Source organism: Myotis nattereri, assembly GCF_964212035.1.
Source record: "Myotis nattereri genome assembly, chromosome: 15".
Taxonomy (NCBI): domain Eukaryota; kingdom Metazoa; phylum Chordata; class Mammalia; order Chiroptera; family Vespertilionidae; genus Myotis; species Myotis nattereri.
In genome coordinates this window covers 34,446,652-34,466,103 of record NC_138090.1, presented here as the reverse complement: position 1 = coordinate 34,466,103, position 19,452 = coordinate 34,446,652, and the positions used below count along the sequence as shown (strand labels likewise).

General features: G+C 42.6%; 2 protein-coding genes across 2 annotated transcripts in view; one reads left to right on the top strand and one right to left on the bottom strand.

Annotated features, from left to right (window-relative positions):
- The window catches only part of LOC308531064 (uncharacterized protein), a 62,267-nt gene that overhangs the window by 36,583 nt on the left and 6,232 nt on the right, over positions 1-19,452 (bottom strand). The window contains exons 2-3 of the mRNA XM_081107913.1: positions 12,003-12,088; positions 10,463-10,589 (exon numbers count right to left, since the gene is read on the bottom strand). Of these exons, the coding sequence (XP_080964039.1) occupies positions 10,463-10,589; positions 12,003-12,011 (136 nt within the window). The 5' untranslated portion in view covers positions 12,012-12,088. The remainder of the gene's footprint in view (positions 1-10,462; positions 10,590-12,002; positions 12,089-19,452) is intronic.
- On the top strand, positions 16,270-16,494 carry LOC308531560 (small integral membrane protein 15-like; the record flags this gene model as incomplete). Its single annotated transcript, XM_081108525.1, has 1 exon — positions 16,270-16,494. One exon carries the CDS (start codon positions 16,270-16,272, stop codon positions 16,492-16,494), a length of 225 nt encoding a protein of 74 aa, XP_080964651.1.

Below are 19,452 nucleotides of genomic sequence, written 5' to 3'. Positions count from 1 at the left end.
ATATATATATACTGTCTGTAAGAGACTCAGCTCAGAACAAAGGACTCACAGGATGGATTCTGAATCAGGAAGGAACAGTTCAGAACATGAAAACAAGGGCTTGCAGTGAGGAGACATGGTGGACTGTGCCTAAAAATTTTTACCTTGCATTGATATTTGACATGAAAGAGGAGCAGGAGGAGCGCATTCTCGGCCATCTCAATGCAGACCTTCATCACATGGAAGTGCAGCCACACCCTCATTCAGCTGGAGAGGTGGTTCACAGCCACAGGCCAGACTCGCTTCACTGTAGTCAGACCACCCCAGGCCAGGCAGTGGCTGTTCCTCACAATTGGGAGCTTGGCGAGTGGGGACTCCGACTAGCAGGCCCAAGACCTTGAGATGCTCTAGCACATCCGAAGCCAACTGCTGATGGAGGATGACTGGCAGCCGTCCCTAGCATTCAGCTGCATCCCTCAGTCCTGACTTTGCCAGTCAGGATGACAAGCTCCAGGGCCAGAAAAGCAGCAAAACCACACCCGTGACCCCATGGCTGACCTCAGGACTAGCTACATTGAATAATGACCCCTTGCCTTGGTGCCAGCCAATCAATCAGTGGAGACCACAACTCTCAAAAGGACACACCTGGAAAACTGCTGAATGTTCTATTGAAATCTACTCCTGGGACCTTCCTTATAATCTCCACCCTTAAAACCCTTAGGATGGAGGAGCCAGTGTGCTCTTCCTCCTGGAAGCACACCCCTGCCTTTTCCTTTTCTCTTCTCCCTTCTCCCTCCCTGTCCCAGGCAGGTTACCATTAGCTTCCTCACTCCCATACGCCCCTATACCTATATAAATTGTTTCCTAAACCCATTTCTTCTAGGAATTATTTTTTATAATAATTAATCTGTGATTAATCAAGTAAATGTTCTCTTATTTAATAAAAGACTCAGCATTAAAGTGAAGGGAGGGAGAAAAATATTCCATGCAAATGGAAAGAAACAAAAAATCTGTGGTAGCAACACTAGTATATCTAACAAAATAGACTCCAAAACAAAGACAATAGCAAGAGACATAATACTAAAGGGATCAATGCAACAAGAAGATGTAAACATATATGCACCTAATATAGGAGTACTTAAATATGTAAAAAAATCTTGGAGGACTTTAAGGGAGAGATCGACAGCAATACAGTCATAGTAGGGGACTTTAACACCCCACTGACATCACTGGATAGAACAAGGAAACAGCGACCTTAAATGACACACAGATGGATTTAATTGATATTTACAGAACATTTCATGCCAACGCTGCAGAATGTATATTATTTTCAAGTGCACATGGAACATTCTCAAACAAAAACCACATGTTAGGACACAAAGTAAGTCTTAAGAAGTTAAAGAAGACTGAAATCATATCAAACATCTTCTAATGTCACAATAGCATGAAACTAGAAATCACGTACAATTAAAAAAAAAAAACACCTCAAAAACATTCAAACATATGGGAGCGAAAAAGCATGTTATTAAATAATGAATGGGTTACCAAAGACATCAAGGAATAAGTGGAAAACTGTCTGGAAACAAATGAAAATGAACACATAACAACCCAAAATCTATGGAACACAACAAAAGCAGCCCAGAGAGAGAAGTTCATAGTACTGCAGGCCTAACTCAAGAAACAAGAAAAATCTCAAATAAACAACTGAATTCTACAAGTAAAAAAAAAACCACAAAAAAAACTAGAAAAAGAACAAGAAAAGCCTAAAGTAGAAGGAAAGAATTAATAAAGATAACAGAAGAAATAAATGACATAGAGACCAAAAAATCAATATGAAAGATCAATGGAACCAAGAGCTGGTTCTCTGAAAAAATAAACAAGATTAATTTGAATCTTTAGCCAGACTCATCAAGAAACTAAGAGAGAGGACCCAAATAAACAAAATCAGAAATGAAAGAGGTGAAGTAACAACTGATCCCACAGATATACAAATGATTATGAAAAAATACTATGAACAACTCTATTCCAACAAAATGGACAACCTAGATGAAAAGGACATATTCTCAGAAAAATGCAAGCTCCCAAAACTCAATAAGAATCAAAAAACCTGAATAAGCTGATAACTACTGAAGAAATTGAAGCAGTAATAAAAGATCTTCCAGCAAACAAAAGCCCTGGTCCGGACGGCTTTACAGGGGAGTTCTACCAAGCATTCAGAGAAGAACTAAAACCTATCCTCCTCAGACTATTCCAAAAAATTCAAGAGGAAGGCACACTTCCAAGCTCTTTCTATGAAGTCAGTATTATTACCCTAATTCCAAAACCAGATAAACACACCACAGAAAAAGGAGAAATACAGGCCGATATCCTTGATGAACGAAGATGCTAAAATCTTCAACAAAATTCTAGCAAATCGGATTCAGCATTACATTAGAAAGATCATACACCATGACCAAGTGGGATTTATTTTGGGGATGCAAGGGTGGTACAATATCTGCAAATCAATAAATGTGTTACATCACATGAACAAACTGAGAGACAAAAATCACATAATCATATCAATCAATGCAAAAAAAACATTTGACAAAATCCAACACCCTTTCTTGATAAAAACCTCTCAGCAAAATGGGAATAGAGGGATCATACTTCAACAAAATAAAAGCCTTGTATGACAAATCTACAGCCAACATTATACTCAATGGGTAAAAACTAAACTCATTTCTCCTAAGAACAGGAACAAGACAGGGATGCTCACTTTCACCACTCCTGTTCGATATAGTACTGGAAGTGCTAGCCATAGTGATCAGACAACAAAAAGAAATAAAAGGCATCCAAATTGGAAAAAAAGAAGTAAAACTGTCCTTATTTGCAAATGACATGATACTATACATAGAAAACCCCAAAGACTCCATCAAAAAACTACTAGACTTAATTAATGAATCCGGCAATGTAGCGGGATACAAAATTAACACCCAGAAATCAATGGCCTTTTTATACACCAATAATGAACTCACAGAAAGAGAAACGAAAAAAACAATCCCATTTACCATTGCAAAAAAAAAAAAAATTAAGATACCTAGGAATAAACTTAACTAAGGAGGTAAAAGACCTATATGCAGAAAACTACAGGACACTGAAAAAAGAGATAGAGGAAGACATAAACAGATGGAAGAACATACCCATGTTCATGGATTAGTAGAATCAACATCATTAAAATGTGCATACTACCCAAAGCAATCTATAGATTCAATGCAATCTCCATTAAAATACCAATGGCATATTTCAAAGATCTGGAACAAACTCTCCAAAAATTCATCTGGAATAAAAAAAGACCCCAAATAGCCACAGCAATCCTGAGAAAGAAGAACAAAGTTAGAGGGATCATAATACCAGATATCAAGCTATATTACCAAGCCACAGTTCTCAAAACTCCTGGTACTGGCACAAGAACAGACATATAGACCAATGGAACAGAACACAGCGAACCCAGAAATTGACCCAACCCATTATGCTCAATTAATATTTGACGAAGGAGGCAAGAGCATACAATGGAGTCAAGACAGTCTCTCTTCAATAAATGGTGCTGGAAAATTTGGTCAGATACATGCAAAAAAATGAAACCAGATCACCAACTTACACTATAAAGAAAAACAAACTCAAATGGCTAAAGGACTTAAATATAAGATGGGAAATCATAAAAATCCTACAAGACTCCATAGGCAGCAAAATATCAGACATATGTCGCAGCAATATCTTTACTGACACAGCTCAATAGAGACTAAGGAGAAAATAAACAAATGGGAGTACATCAAAATAAAAAGCTTCTGCACGTCAAAAGAAACCATCAACAAAACAACAAGAAAGCCCACTGCATGGGAGAACATATTTGCCAATGCTATTTCATATAAGGACTTAATCTCCAAAATTTACAGAGAACTCATACAACTTAACAAAAGAAAGATAAACAATCCAATCAAAAAAATGGGCAAAGGCCCTGAATAGACAGTTCTCCAGTGGGGACATACAGATGTCCAACAGATATTAAAAAAAAGCTCAGGTCACTAATTATCAGAGAGATGCAAATTAAAATTACAATGAGGTATCACTACACACCTGCCAGAATGGCTACCAGCAATAAATCCACAAACAAGTGCTGGCTAGGAAGTGAAGAAAAGGGATTCCTAGTACACTACTGGTGGGAATGTAGACTGGTATAGCCACTGTGGAAAACATTATGGAGTTCCTCAAAAAATTAAAAATAGAACAGCTGTTTGACTCAGCGATCTCACTCTGGAATGTATCCTAAGAGACCCAAAACACCAATCAGAAAGAATATATGCACCCCTATGTTCATAGCAACCTTATTTACAATAGTCAAGATCTGGAAACAGCCCACTTGCCCATCAGTACATGAATGAATAAAAAAGATGTGTTAGCCCTAGCTGGTTTGGCTCAGTGGATAGAGCGTCAGCCTGTGGACTGAAGGGTCCCAGGTTCGATTCCAGTCCAGGGCACATGCCCAGGTTGTGGGCTCGATCCTCAGTAGGGGGTGTGCAGGAAGCAGTCAGTCAATGATTCTCTCTCATTGATGTTTCTATCTCTCTCCCCATCTCCTTTTCTCTCTGAAATCAATAAAAAATATATATTAAAAAAAAAGATGTGTGGTACATTTACACAATGGAATACTTACTATGTGGCTACAAAAAAGAAGGATCTCTTACCCTTTGCAACAGCATGGATGAACCTAAAGATTATTATGCTAAGTGAAAAAAGCCAGACAGAAAAAGGCAAATATCATAAGATCTCACTTATATGTGGAATCCAATGAACAAAATAAACTGATAAACAAAATACCTCCAGAGGCATGGATGCATGGAACAGACTGACAGATGGCAGAGGGGAGGGGAGTGGCAGGAACAGGAAGAGATCTACCAATGAACATATATCCATAACCCATAGACACAGACAATAATGTGTGAAGACCTGGGGTGGGGCAGGGACTGGATAGAGGGAAGCAATGTGGAGGGAAATGGGGAACATCTATAATACTGTTAACAATAAAAATAAATAAGTAAATAAATAAAAACATTTTAAGATTACAAAATAAACTGAAGAAAAGGCCTTATTTTCATTTATATTTCATACAAGTACTTCTTCTTGAGAGTCTATAGTACTTGAGAGAATAGAATGCCTGGGTTCATATCCCACCTTTGCCACATCCCATTTATGTGGTCTTGGACAAGTTCCCTGCTTTATTTTCATCTATAAAACAAGCATAAAAATAGTGTCTCTCTTACACAATTGTTGTGAAGGTTATTAATTTATATTTATAAAATAAATTTTGCCTACAATATATGTACTAAGCACTATATATATTTCATTAGCTACTATTTATTGTTATTGCTATTTTGTTGAGAGAAAAACAAGAAGCTTCCTGAGGCATTTATTGTTATTAGGATATTCATACAATATTAAGTGCAAAGTTCTTGGATATTTCACTTTCAGTCATAAAAGTAGGTAACAGTGGCCCTGACCAGTTTGGCTCAGTGGATAAAGCGTCAGCCTGCGGACTGAGGGGTCCCGGGTTAGATTCCGGTCAAGGGCATGTATCTTGGTTGCAGGCACATCCCCAGTAGGGGGTGTGGAGGAGGCAGCTGATGGATGTTTCTCTCTCATAGTTGTTTCTAATTCTCTATCCCTCTCCCTTCCTCTCTGTAAAACATCAATAAAATATATTTTTTTAAAAAAGTAGGTAACAGTGAATATGTTTGTTTAGTAACAAAAGGAATGCATTCTTCTGAATTGTAAATAATTGTAAATTGATCCAACTTACCACTACAAAAATTATGTGTTCTTTTGATAGCCAGAGAAAAAAACAAGAATCCAGGTGTAGCTATTTTCCTGATAAGTATATCAACAAATAACAAAATACATATAGCAATTCTAAGTTCAAATACAAAGTGAAACCTGATTTCTTGGACAAGGTTAAAGCTATAAGACACCTAGATTTCATATCTAGCCCCCTTATCATTAAGGAAGACCTAAAGGCAACTTAAGTATGGGAAAGATGAATATACTTAATGAATGTGCTACCTTCCAAACAAATAAAACAAGCATATCAAACTCAAAGGCTAAGACGGGCCAAATAAACAAGGTTTAAGTTTATGTGGGCCACAAAAAAATGAAAACTTTAGGTCTATTTCAATAGAGACTTGCTGAATACAAAGGGCTGAAATAAATGAGTAATCGTTAACATTAAATAATAGAACATTTTAATAAAAATTAATATTTTTCTTGAACATTACCTTACCAGACACTGAATAACTGCACAAATTAATAAGTGTAATGCAAATAAACCTATTTTTCTTGTTCTCCGAAAGCAAAATATTTCCTGTTGCACACACCAAACAATTAAGTACAAGACTAAATGATGTGGCAATCGGCTGCTACAATATTCACTGCTAGTCCTGACGGGTTTGGCTCAGTGGATAGAGTGTCGGTCTGCGGACTGAAGGGTCCCAGGTTCGACTCCGGTCAAGGGCATGTACCTTGGTTGCGGGCACATCCCCAGGAGGGGGTGTGCAGGAGGCAGCTGATAGATGTTTCTATCTCATCGATGTTTCTGGCTCTCTATTCCTCTCCCTTCCTCTCTGTAAAAAAACCAATAAAATAAAATTAAAATAAAGTAAATAAATAATAAAATAAAATAAAATATTCACTGCTAGTATTAGTGGAGAGAAATGGTGCACCTGTGCATAAGGGGCGTAAGGGAAATGAATGCAACACAATTATAGTAATCAGTCATTAGCAAATGTTGTAGTTTGTTATTAATAATCTACACTAATAAAAGATAAACATGGTAATTGGCGTACGATCGCTACCCTTCCCATTGGCTAATCAGGGCAATATGCAAATTAACTGTCAGCCAAGATGGCGGCCGGCAGCCAGGCAGCTTGAAACTAACATGAGGCTTGCTTGCTTCAGTGACGGAGGACTCCAACGTTCCCCACTGGCCGCTGCAGGCCTCTGAGCCTGCAGTTTCAAACACTGTAACAAATATAGACGCTAAACAAAACCCCAGAAACCAGCTTTCAGCCGGCTGGGATCTCAGAGCTGGAGTTGATACAGAGTTTCGAGAACCGAAACAAACCAGATACCTGCTTTCAGGAGCGGCGGCCTAAGAGCTGGAGCCTTAGAGCTAAAGCTGGCTCAGAATAAAAAAAAAAAAAAGAAAAACAGGAGCAGTTAGGAGCTTCAGCCCCAGCCTGAAAACAGTCCTCAGCCCATCACTCAGACTGGCCAGGCACCCCAGTGGGGACCCCCACCCTGAAGGGGGTGTGACCAGCTGCAAACAGCCATCATCCCCTCATCCAGGCTGGCCAGGCACCCCAGTGGGGACCCCCACCCTGATCCAGGACACCCTTCAGGGCAAACCAGCCGGCCCCCACCTGTGCACCAGGCCTCTATCCTATATAGTAAAAGGGTAATATGCCTCCCAGCACCGGGATCAGTGTGACAGGGGCAGCACCCAAAACCCCTGATTGCCCTGCAGCTCTATGTGTGACAGGGGGCAGGGCCACAACCTCCCTATTGGCCCTGCTCTGTTAGTGACAGGTGAAGGCGCCCCAACCCCCTGATCGGCCCTGCTCTGTGGGTGATAGAGGGCAGCGCCCCAACCCCCTGATCCGCCCTGCTCTGTGTGTGACAGGGGGCGGTGCCGCAACTCCCCTATCGGCCCTACTCTGTGAGTGACAGGGGGGAGATCCCCAACCCCCTGATGGGCCCTGCTCTGTGCGTGACAGGGGGGAGCTCCCCAACCCCTTGATGGGCTCTGCTCTGTGCGTGACGGGGGGGAGCTCCCCAACCCCCTGATTGGCCCTGCTCTGTGCGTGACAGGGGGTGGCGCCGCAACCTCCCCATCAACTCTGCCTTGAGTGTGACAGAGGGCAGTGCCCCAACCCCCCAATCAGCCCTACCCTGAGAGTGACTGAGGGTGGCATCACAACCTCCCAATCCGCCCTGCTCTGTGCATGACAGGGGGTGGCGCCCCAACTCCCCAATCAGCCCTGCTCTGAGCCCAACCAGGGGGTGCACCTAGGGATTGGGCCTGCCCTCTGCCACCTGGGAGCAGGCCTAAGCCAGCAGGTCGTTATCTCCCAAGGGGTCCCAGACTGCGAGAGGGACAGGCCGGGCTGAGGGACCCCCTCTCCCCCCGAGTGCACAAATTTTTGTGCACCAGGCCTCTAGTCCTATCTAATAAAAGAGAAACATGGTAATTAGTATACATCCGCTACCCTTCCCATTGGCTAATCAGGGTGATATACAAATTAACTGCCAGCCAAGATGGCGGCTGGCAGCCAGGCAGCTTGAAACTAACATGAGGCTTGCAGTGACGGAGGAAACCAACATTTCCCGCCTGCCTTGCTGGCCTCTGAGCTTGCAGTTTGAAACATAGTTACAAATATAGAAGCTAAACAAAACCCCAGAAACCTGCTTTCAGCGAGCCAGGATCTCAGAGCTGGAGTTGATACAGTGTTTCAACTGAACACAAACAAACCAGATACCTGCTTTCAGCAGCAGAGGCCTCAGAGCTGGAGTCAGAGCTAAAGCTGGCCCAGAATTTAAAAAAAGAAAAAAAGGAGCAGTTGGGAGCTTCAGTCACCCGCCAGCTTGAAAACAGCACTCAGCCCCTCACCGAGACTGGCCAGGCATCCCAGTGGGGACCCCAACTCTGAAGGGTGTATGCCCAGCTGCAAACAGCCATCATCTCCTCATCCAGGCTGGCCAGGCACCCCAGTGCGGACCCCCACCCTGATCCAGGACACCCTTCAGGGCAAACCAGCCAGCCCCCACCCATGCACCAGGCCTCTATCCTATATAGTAAAAGGGTAATATGCCTCCCAGAACCAGGATCAGCAGAGCCGCGAGGCCTCCTGGCACTGGGATCAGCGTGACAGGGGGCAGCGCCCAAACCCCCGGATCGCCCTGCGGCTCTGTGTATGACAGGGGGCGGGACCACAACCTCCCTATCCGCCCTGCTCTGTTCGTGACAGGGGAAGGCGCCCCAACCCCCTGATCAGCCCTGCTCTGTGCCTGATACGGGGGGAGCTCCCCAACCCCCGGATCGCGCTGCAGCTCTGTGTGTGACAGTGTGCGGCACTCCAACCTCCCCCCATGGGCCTTGCTCTGTGTGTGTGGGGTAGAGCCATAACCTCCCCATCGGCCCTGCCCTGAGTGTGAGAGTGGCGGCGCCCCAACCCCCTGATCGGCCCTGCTCTGTGGGTGATAGAGGGTGGCGCCCCAACCCCCTGATCCGCCCTGCTCTGTGTGTGACAGGGGGCGGTGCCCCAACTCCCCTATCGGCCCTACTCTGTGAGTGACAGGGGGGAGCTCCCCAACCCCCTGATTGACCCTGCTCTGTGCGTGACAGGGTATGGAGCCCCAACCCCCCTGATGGGCCCTGCTCTGTGCGTGACAGGGGACAGCGCCCCAACCCCGATTGGCCCTGCTCTGTGTGTGACAGGGTATGGAGCCCCAACCCCTTTGATGGGCCCTGCTCTGTGAGTGACAGGGGGCAGCGCCCCAACCCTCTGTTTGGCTCTGCTCTGTGCGTGAGAGGGGGTGGCGCCGCAACCTCCCCATCGACCCTGCCTTGAGTGTGACAGGGGGTGGTGCCCCCACCCCCCAATTGGCCCTACCCTGAGCGTGACTGGGGGTGGCATCGCAACCTCCCGATCCACTCTGCTCTGTGCATGACAGGGGGCAGCGCCCCAACTCCCCAATCAACCCTGCTCTGAGCCCAACCAGGGGCTGCACCTAGGGATTGGGCCTGCCCTCTGCCACCCGGGAGCAGGCCCAAGCCAGCAGGTCTTTATCTCCCGAAGGGTCCCAGACTGCGAGAGGGCACAGGCCGGGCTGAGGGACCCCCACTCCCCCCGAGTGCACAAATTTGTGTGCACCGGGCCTCTAGTTATGTATAACAGGATATTGTAAAAATAAAATAAAATAATAAAATAAAGTAAAATAAAATAAAATAATAAAATAAAATAAATAAAATAATAAAATAAAATAAATAATAAAATATTCACTGCTAGTATTAGTGGAGAGAAATGGTATATCTGTGCATAAGGGGTGTAAGGGAAATGAATGCAACATAATCATAGTAATCAGTCATTAGCAAATGTTGTAGTTCGTTATTAATAATTATGTATAACAGGATATTGTAAAAATTAAATTACAAAATTTTTATTAAAACATTTCTTACATACCTTTATGTTGGCTGTGCCACAAAAATATTCGTGTGGGTTGCATGTGGCCCGCGGGCCACGAGTTTGACATGCTTGAAGTAAAAGTCAAACCATTCCCTTGAGAACAGGGAGCAGAAATTGAGATAATTTCTTGAAAGACACTGCTAAAATTTCCAAAAAAGAAAGCTGGCATTACAGAGAACAGAGTCTGTATTACTGGAGGCAGATAACCTTACCCAATGAGACTAAATTGCTGTAGTTCTCCAACATCACATCTCTGTACAAGTCCCTCTGTTGCAAGTCCAGGTATTCCCACTCCTCCTGAGAGAAGACTATGGACACATCACTGAATATCACTGATCCCTGAAATGACAAACCATATAAAACAATAAAAATTAAAGAAATTTTATTTAAAGATGGAAGAGATACTGCAGGAAATGGACCAAGCAAGCAAATAGGCTTGGCTGGAAGCATGTAAGATAATGAGTTAGAAAATCATTGTGCCTGAAGCAGCATGCCTGTGTTCTTGAAGGATTCTGTTGCTACAGATATAACTTCTTATATACTCTGGCATACCTTAATTATTCAGACATGTCTGGGAAAGAAAAAACAAACAATCAGTTTTCCAATTAAATGAAAGATTGTATATAAGCCTACACCTGCTATATGCATATCTTAATTATTCCAACATGTCTGGGAAAGAAAAAATCAGTTTTCCAATTAAATGAAATATTGTATATAAGCCTTCTTGCCTGCTATATGTCCCATTCATGAATTCTCAAGAAATGTGAGTCCTTCTACCTTTTCTCCTTAAGAGAAGACTTTTAAAAAAATGTTTCTCTATGATATCTGTTAGAAAAGATCTAAACACAATTAAATTTCTGCCAAGTTCATTGTTTAACCCAATCAAATCATAAGTGTTTTGCTATTAATGACGATTCTTTAATAAACTTAAAATAAAATTGATTGTGCAATAGTTTATACAATGGATGAGACTTAATCTTCTTCCATACTTAAATATCTTTGGTCTACACAAAATAGTCAAGGTCCTCCTTAATTTTGAGAGTCTACAACTATTTATTTACCTACATGATCTTCTTAACTGCTATCATTTTCCATCCCTCACTGTATGCATTCTTTGTTCCTGAGTTAGAGGATACCAGTTACTGATGTAGAATCTGGATACTGGTGATCCAGATTCACAAAGATGTCTTTCGAGATAAGCACATTCTGTTCAACTACAAATGGAATTCTGTTCCTGGCGTACAACTCTTAAGAGATTCCCAGAGAAGATTCATTATCTCTGCATGCAAGACCCAACCACATTACTAGCCAGTCCTAAAAGCCTCACAAAGTATGAGATCTCATAATATACTGAGGCTGAGGCCAACCAATAGCAAATCTCGTATACTTGGAAAACTGAAGTATGGAAAAGGTCAGTTTTCCCATGAGTAGTCAAATGTGCATAACCTCTCTCATCATCTCACTAGAGATGGTCAAACATCTCCCTCAAAGGATTTCATTTCTGCTCCATAGCATCTCTTAGGAGACTGAGGCATATATATATGATGCTGAATGATTTGTTCAATGAATACATACACAATAACTGGAAAAAAGAGGACTCATGGGGTAGGCATTATACTATTTAGCCTCATCCCTCACTGATTTTAGAGGAAATGAAAGAAGGTTCTTAAGTAGGAAGTTTCTGGATAAATAAATGTTCATAGGATCTTAAATGACAGTCATTTCCAGAAAGAGAAAGAAAAAGTAACTTACATGGGCCATAGTTTATAAATTCAAGAACTGGTCAGTATTCCTTGGGGTTTACTTGCCTGGAGAACCAGAGTTCACAGAAACCAGAGCTAGGAGGAGGAAAGGGAGGCCATGAGATCAGATAAGTCTCAGAAATCCCCAAGTGACTTAAGTTAATATGTCCCCTCCCCCCTCTTTAACAAACACACATACTGTACACACAGGGAGATTTGAGGGAGTCTGGACTAATCTAATCCCTAGTCATAAATTCCAGGGCTGATAAAGGGCCACTTCCTCTAAAGCAGAATCTTTTTCAAAGCTTTGCAGGCCTGCTTGGATTCATTTGGTACAAAGAGACATTCCTAAGGACCAATCCTGGCAGTCATTACCACTATCAAACTGCTGTACTGGCAGCCCTGCCTGCCTACTGCCAGAACTTGCAGAATCTTCTGGACTCCTCACTATTTTCAATCAGAATCATCCACATTGCTTTCCTGCATTACTTCATCTCTTTCTTACAACGAAGGTAAAAAAAAGTTATGGATTCATGCTCCCAGCAGGTAGATAATAGCATATCTATTTATCAAGAACTTTCATGTGATTGGTTTTTTATATACATTAGCTATCCTCAGGATTACAATGTAATATAATAATTGTCCTATCTATGCAGTGGATCAAAAAATTCACACTCGAAGAAGTAAAATCACTTGTAGAAATTCAGTTAGTAAGTAGCAAAGTTTATTTTTCTAACCACAAAATCAGTACTCTTTCAACGGTAGCTCTTGCCTCAGAATTGCTAGTTCCAATTAGAGAAAGATGAGCATGTATGACTCACTAAAAAGTAGAAATACATCAAATCACCAAAAGATATTAAATATCACTTTAAGAGAATTGATGCCCATATCAGCAAGTTTGTGGTGAAATGAACAGTCTAACCTACAAAGGATGTAAATTTAGAAGTATGTACAAGAAATATTTAAACCATGCAAACTCTCATCATTGTGTACATGTACAGGGTGTCCACCCAAAATGTATACACACTTTAACAGCTAATAGCTCAATTTTGAAAATAAAGTGTATTTTAATGAATACTGCCTTTATAATTATTCAAAGTGCATATACATTTTGGGGGGACATCCTATATAATTATTTTCTTTAATCCCCAAAATAGAATTTCTGAGTCAGAGAGTTTGCATGGTTTAAATATTTCTTGTACATACTTCTAAATTTACATCCTTTGTAGGTTAGACTGTTCATTTCACCATAAACATTATCTCATCGATGTTTCTATTCCCTTTCCCTTCCCCTCTAAAAATCAATAAAAACATATTTTTTAAAAAAGAAAAATATGCAAAAAATGCTTATTTCAACATTAGAATATTTTTATTTATTGACTGACTTTAGAGAGAAAGAGAAACATCAATTTGTTTCTCCACCTATTTATGCATTAATTGGTTGACTCTTGTATGTATGTGCCCTGACCAGGGATCAAACCCACAACCTTGGTACTTCGGGACAACACTCTAACCAACTGAGCTACCCGGCCAAGGCCTCCACATTGTAATCTTAATTTTCTTTTTGCTTACATTGTTTCATTTTATATGGTCATATAAATTCTTGAAACATATTTTTAAAATTTTACAAATAGGAAGCTTTTCTTCAAATAGATGACTTACTTTTTTTTTTTTTTTTTAATATGTTTTATTGATTTTCTACAGAGAGGAAGGGAGAGGGATAGAAAGTTAGAAACATCGATGAGAAACACCGATCAGCCGCCTCCTGCACGCCCCCGACTGGGGATGTGCCTGCAACCAAGGTACATGCCCTTGACCAGAATCAAACCCAGGACCCTTGAGTCCGCAGGCCGACGCTCTATCCACTGAGCCAAACCGGTTCTGGCATGGTGACTTACTTTTTAAAAATGCCTTGAACTTGGAGGGAAAAAAGCTGCTATGTTTTTATTTGTTTCCAATATGTGAACCAACTCTATGATTCATAACTTTGTCTATACATGTTAGAGTTTTGCCTAGAAAAGAATGTTTGAACATACCCAACTAATGCTTTATTTCACTGCTGTTGCCTCTCATAACTTTTTAAAAAATAAAATTGAATGCTTTCTTTTTAAAAAAATCATCACCTGAGGATTTGTTTATTGATTTTATTTTTTATTATCTATACTAATAAAACGGTAATATGCTAATTAGACTGGACATCCTTCCAGACGTCCTTCCGGACAAAGCCATGGTGGCGGGGACCAAGGCAGAGGCGGTTAGGGAGACCAGGCCAGCAGAGGAGCAGTTAGGAGGCGACCTGGCTGGCAGGGGGGCAGTTAGGGGGGGACCAGGCTAGCAGGGGACCAGTTAGGGGGTGATCAGGCAGGCAAGCAGAGGCAGTTAGAGACAATCAGGCAGGCAGGCAGGCAAGCAATTAGGAGCCAGCAGTCCCAGATTGCGAGAGAGATGTCCCAGATTGGAGAGGGTGCAGGCTGGGCTGAGGGACCCCGCCCCCCCCCCCTCCACCCCATGCATGAATTTTATGCACTGGGCCTTTAGTTTTTAATATTTTTTTTTATTGATTTCAGAGACAAAGAGGGAGAGATAGAAACATCAATGATGAGAGAGAATCATCGATTGGCTACCTCCTGCATGCCCCACACTGGGGATCGAGCCCACAATCCAGGTATGTCCCCTGACCTAGAATCAAACCATGACCTCCTGGTTCATAGGTCGAAACTCAACCACGGAGCAACACCAGCTGGGCTGTTTATTGATTTTAGAGAGAGAGAGAGAAACATCTATGTGAGAAACAACAATCAGTTGCCTCCCATTCGCACCCCAACCAGGGATTGAACCTGCAACCTTTGTGGTGTACGGGATGATGCTCCAACCACGGAGCAACCCAGCTGGGGCACTTCTCATAACTTCTTGATCTTGCTTCTGAACTTTTAATTTTAGCCATGATGCCTTCCAAAGAGTTAATGAATCTTCTTGTTCTGTTGGTCTCACTTTGTATCAAAATTATAATAGTAACTATGAGGATATAAAGCTTATTGTATAAAATCTATTTACCTCCACAGAAATCCCATGGGTTTGGTTATTGTGGGGGTTTTTTGTAGAAAAATGATTATTACTTTTTATTTTTAATTACAATTGACACTCAACATTATTTTATACTAAAGGTCCAGTGCATGGATTCGTGCAATGGTGGGGTCCCTCAGCCTAGACTGTGCCCTCTCACAATCTGGGACCCTTCGGGGGATGTTGGACTGCCGCTCCTGCCTGACTCTCCTGTTCATCCCAGCACTGCTGCACCTGCCACGGCTCGCACCCAGTCAGTCCCGATGGGGAGAGGCTCGTGCTGCCTGCGTCTGGCGCCTGTTGGTCAGCTGAGTGGTGCTCCCGCTGTGGGAGCGCGCTGACCACCAGGGGGAAGCTCCTGTGTTGAGTGTGTGCCCCTTGTTGGTCAGAGCACTTCATAGTGACCAGTCAACCGGTCGTTCGGTTGCTTAGGCTTTTATATATACAGATTAGTTTCAGGTGTACAGCATAATGGTTAGACATTTATATAACTTATGAAGTTATCCCCCCAATAAGTCTAGTATCCATGTGGAACCATACAGTTATTACAATATCATTAACTATACTAGAGGCTCAGTGGGCGAAATCACGAGATAGTCCACCGCCCCACCCACCAGCACACGCCCCACCCACCCACCGCCCCGCCACTCCTCACAGCATTTGAACTCTCTTAAGGGTGGTTGGGAGGGAGTTTCCAATCCCAATCCTTTTCCTCTAATGGTTTTCCTGCCCCTCCCCGCTCCCTCAATGCTGGTCAGGAGAACCTCTGGTCCCCCTCAAAGGCTAATCAGGGTAAAGAACCTTTGACCGTGGCTATAAAAGCACCTGTCTAACCACTGAGTTTATTAGGCCACCCGGAATCCAGATGCATAGTTACTTCAAATAAACATTTTTGGGGTGTGTGTGAAAATTTAAGTCTCTGATATTGAGAGGAAAAAACTAGTGCTTTAAAATAATGACAACACCTATTTCAAATATTGTAATTAAAGTATGAAAAAAAAACCTCATATAAAAAGGCGGGGGGGATTCCGCCTTCCTGCTTCCGGCCTGGCATATAGAATTTAAACCTTCTCTCAGAAGTGTGTAGTAGAGCTAAAGAAGAAGATAACAACCAGGGGTCATCCTTCTGAAATTGTGATTGGCTCACTAATCCAGGACAAAGTTAGAGATCACAACTCAAGCATAAGTCCCCTTTTCCTAACACCGTTACAAAGATGTTTGACATAAAAGCTTGGGCTGAGTATGTTGTGGAATGGGCTGCAAAGGATCCATATGCCTTCCTTACAACCGTTATTTTGGCCCTTACGCCACTGTTTCTAGCAAGTGCTGTACTGTCCTGGAAACTGGCCAAGATGATTGAGGCCAGGGAAAAGGAGCAAAAGAAAAAACAAAAACGCCAAGAAAATATTGCAAAAGCTAAACGACTGAAAAAGGATTGAAGGAATGAACAGGCTCGGCAACCAGAGGAAACTCATTTTGGAAATTATGCAGCTTTGGAAGATTTCTTATCTGGATTTATGACAGTATTTAATAAACGAAGCCTGAGCATATGGAAGAATCATGTTAGTTCTGACCGCTACTGCAGCAGCTTTTAGGCTTCTGTATAGAAGTCTATTGGCAGTTATTTATTATGCCAAAAATGCTTTCTAACTGACTTAGTCATTTGCCATTTTGCAGCTTAATACATCCTGTGGAGAAAAAATGACTTTAGATTATGAACTCTACTCAAATACTGGCTCAAAAAGGGTCCTGTTCTGCAGAAAGGAAACTAAGAATGTAAAAATGAGAACTGTCCTGAGGTGAAAAGTATGTTTCGGCTTAAAAAGAGATACAGCATATTAATTAAAAAAAAAAAAAGACTGAAAATATGTTATTTTACTTTGAAGACAGTAATAACTGAAAATAACAGGTTTCTTTCAGGCCACATCCTAAAAAAGGTAGCTGCTTTTTTATGTCTAAGGCCTATATAAGTCTTAAAAGATCCCTGGCCCTGCCTTCTGAAGATTTTAGGTTAACACGTTTGTCTTAAAAACTGTGAGGTGCCCTGGCTGGTTTGGCTTAGTGGATAGAGCATCAGCCTGCGGACTGAAGGGTCCCAGGTTCAATTCCAGCCAAGGGCACATGCCTGGGTTGCGGGTTTTATCCCCAGAGGGGAATGTGCAGGAGGCAGCCAATCAATGATTCTCTCTCATCATTAATGTTTCTATCTCTCTTTCCCTCTCCCTTCCTCTCTGAAAGCAATAAAGATATTGTTAAAAACAAAACAAAAACAAAACTGTGAGGTGCCTAATTTTTAAAAACAACCGGCCACACCTCCTTCCTCAACCATACTGTCACATCATCCAAGTTATACTTTATAAACAGCCTTGATGTGCTACACACATGCAAAAAGTACACAAAGTGGGTAAACTACTTTGCCTTAGAAGTATATATTTAGTAATCACTTAGTTACATTATTTTTTTTGTGAAATGAGAACTGATCAACCAAACCTTTCGAACAGACCCACCAGACGATAAATATCACCATATGTTTGATTCACAGTACATTTGGGCATAAACACTTCAATTACAGCTTTGTGTTTAGTATCAAAAACCTTTTCTTATGTGTTTTCTCACTACAGATCCCTTGCCTCTGGATTACACTTTGAAAACTGCTTATTACAGATAAAGCACCTTTCCAGGTACGCTTCTGAGAAACAGATGTATTTATGCACACAAAGGTGTGTACACACCTTTTCACGCACAAATGTCCATAGGATGCCTGCGCCACATTCCCAGCACATGCCCACCACGTGTGTGCAGCTGCACACCTGGGTCCCGGCATAAACAGGCTGCCCCCAAACACACTGGAGCCCCGCTGGCCTCCTCAGCAAAGTTTTTTGTTTTGTTTTGTTTTGTTTTGTTTACTTTGAAATAGTTTCATTGGCTCATAAGACCTTTGCATATAAAAAAAATACCCCAGAACACTATGCAGTATTAAATCACAATTACATTTTTTTACCAATTAAAACTACCCAGAATATACATTTTTAAAGGAGAAAAAATTCTACAGAACTGAATTCTGAAATGACATTATGATTTAAATACTATGACAAAATAGATAATTCCTTATAACATTCATTGCAAAAAACTGCCAGACACTTCCAAACGCATAACCATTGCAGAGTGCAAATGAACACAATTCAACATTACACACTTAGCTGAAGTAGCTGTGCCTCCAATTAAGAAACTCTCAAATTTTTGGCACAAAAAGTTGGGCTGTTTTAACTTTTACCAGGAAACCAACTTAACAATCCATTTACTCTATTTTTGGCCATTCCTATTAAAAAAAGAAGAAGAAAGAAAATAACATCCTTCTGCTGTCATAGCTTCAAAGAGTCAGCATCACCTCTGCTTGAAGAAATCCCCTCCTCTCAATTCTTCAGGCAGGTATTCCTGGTCCACAGGCTCACTGTACATGGGGTTGTATTTGTAGCCCTTGCCATAGCCCAGGTCCTTCATGAGCCAGGTCGGCGCATTCCTCAGGCGGGACAGGGGAAAGAGGCCCCTGGTGGTTCCACTGGCAGGCTTTGATGTTGTTGTAGGTGCTGTACACCTCAATAGACTTTGGGGCTCTGGCAAAATAGACTACACACTGGGCCAGAAGCACCTCGCATTCGGGCATGCCTGTGAAGTGACAGCCCTGGTATGTGGCCACTGCTGTGGTAATGCAGATGGGTCTGCCAGACCTATTCTTCACTGGCAAACCTCACCAGCCTCCTTGCCACATACAGCGGGTCCTCTCCTCCTTCGAGCATGCATGTCAGCCAGTAGAGGGAGGCGCTCGGGCTGAGCCCGCATCAACTTATGAAGAGCAGAAATGCAGTTGTAGTGCTCTTCTCCTGTTCGCTCACATAAATGTGAGACTTCTGGAGGCCTTCCTTTCACATCATTCTTAGTGATCGGAACTCTACTGGGAGAATAGGCTTGCCCACTCTTCTTACAAAACATCTTCCTGGAGCTTCATCTGGCCAGCACCGCCAGCTGCAGTCCATTCACTCCAATTTGTACTCCCCAGCAGAGTTCACGGGCATCGCTACACCAGCTGCACGAACCTCCCCACCCCCATGGGGCCTGGAGCCTGGGGTAGCGCAGCCCACACCCACCCGAGCCGCTCTGCTGGGGGCTCCACGCAGGGTGGGAGTGGGGGCAGGGTGGCCAGTGCCAAGAGGCGCCTCGGAGAGCCAGAGGGTTTTTCTCTATTTTTAAAAGACTGCACCGCACACACCTGGCCCCCAGCGTCGCCCAGGCCTGGGCTAGGGGCCTTAGGCGGTTTGAAGACCAGCCACGCCCCCAATCCAGATGGGGGTGGGTCCCCTCATGGTGACTGGTTGATTGGTCGTTTAGGTTGTGATGCC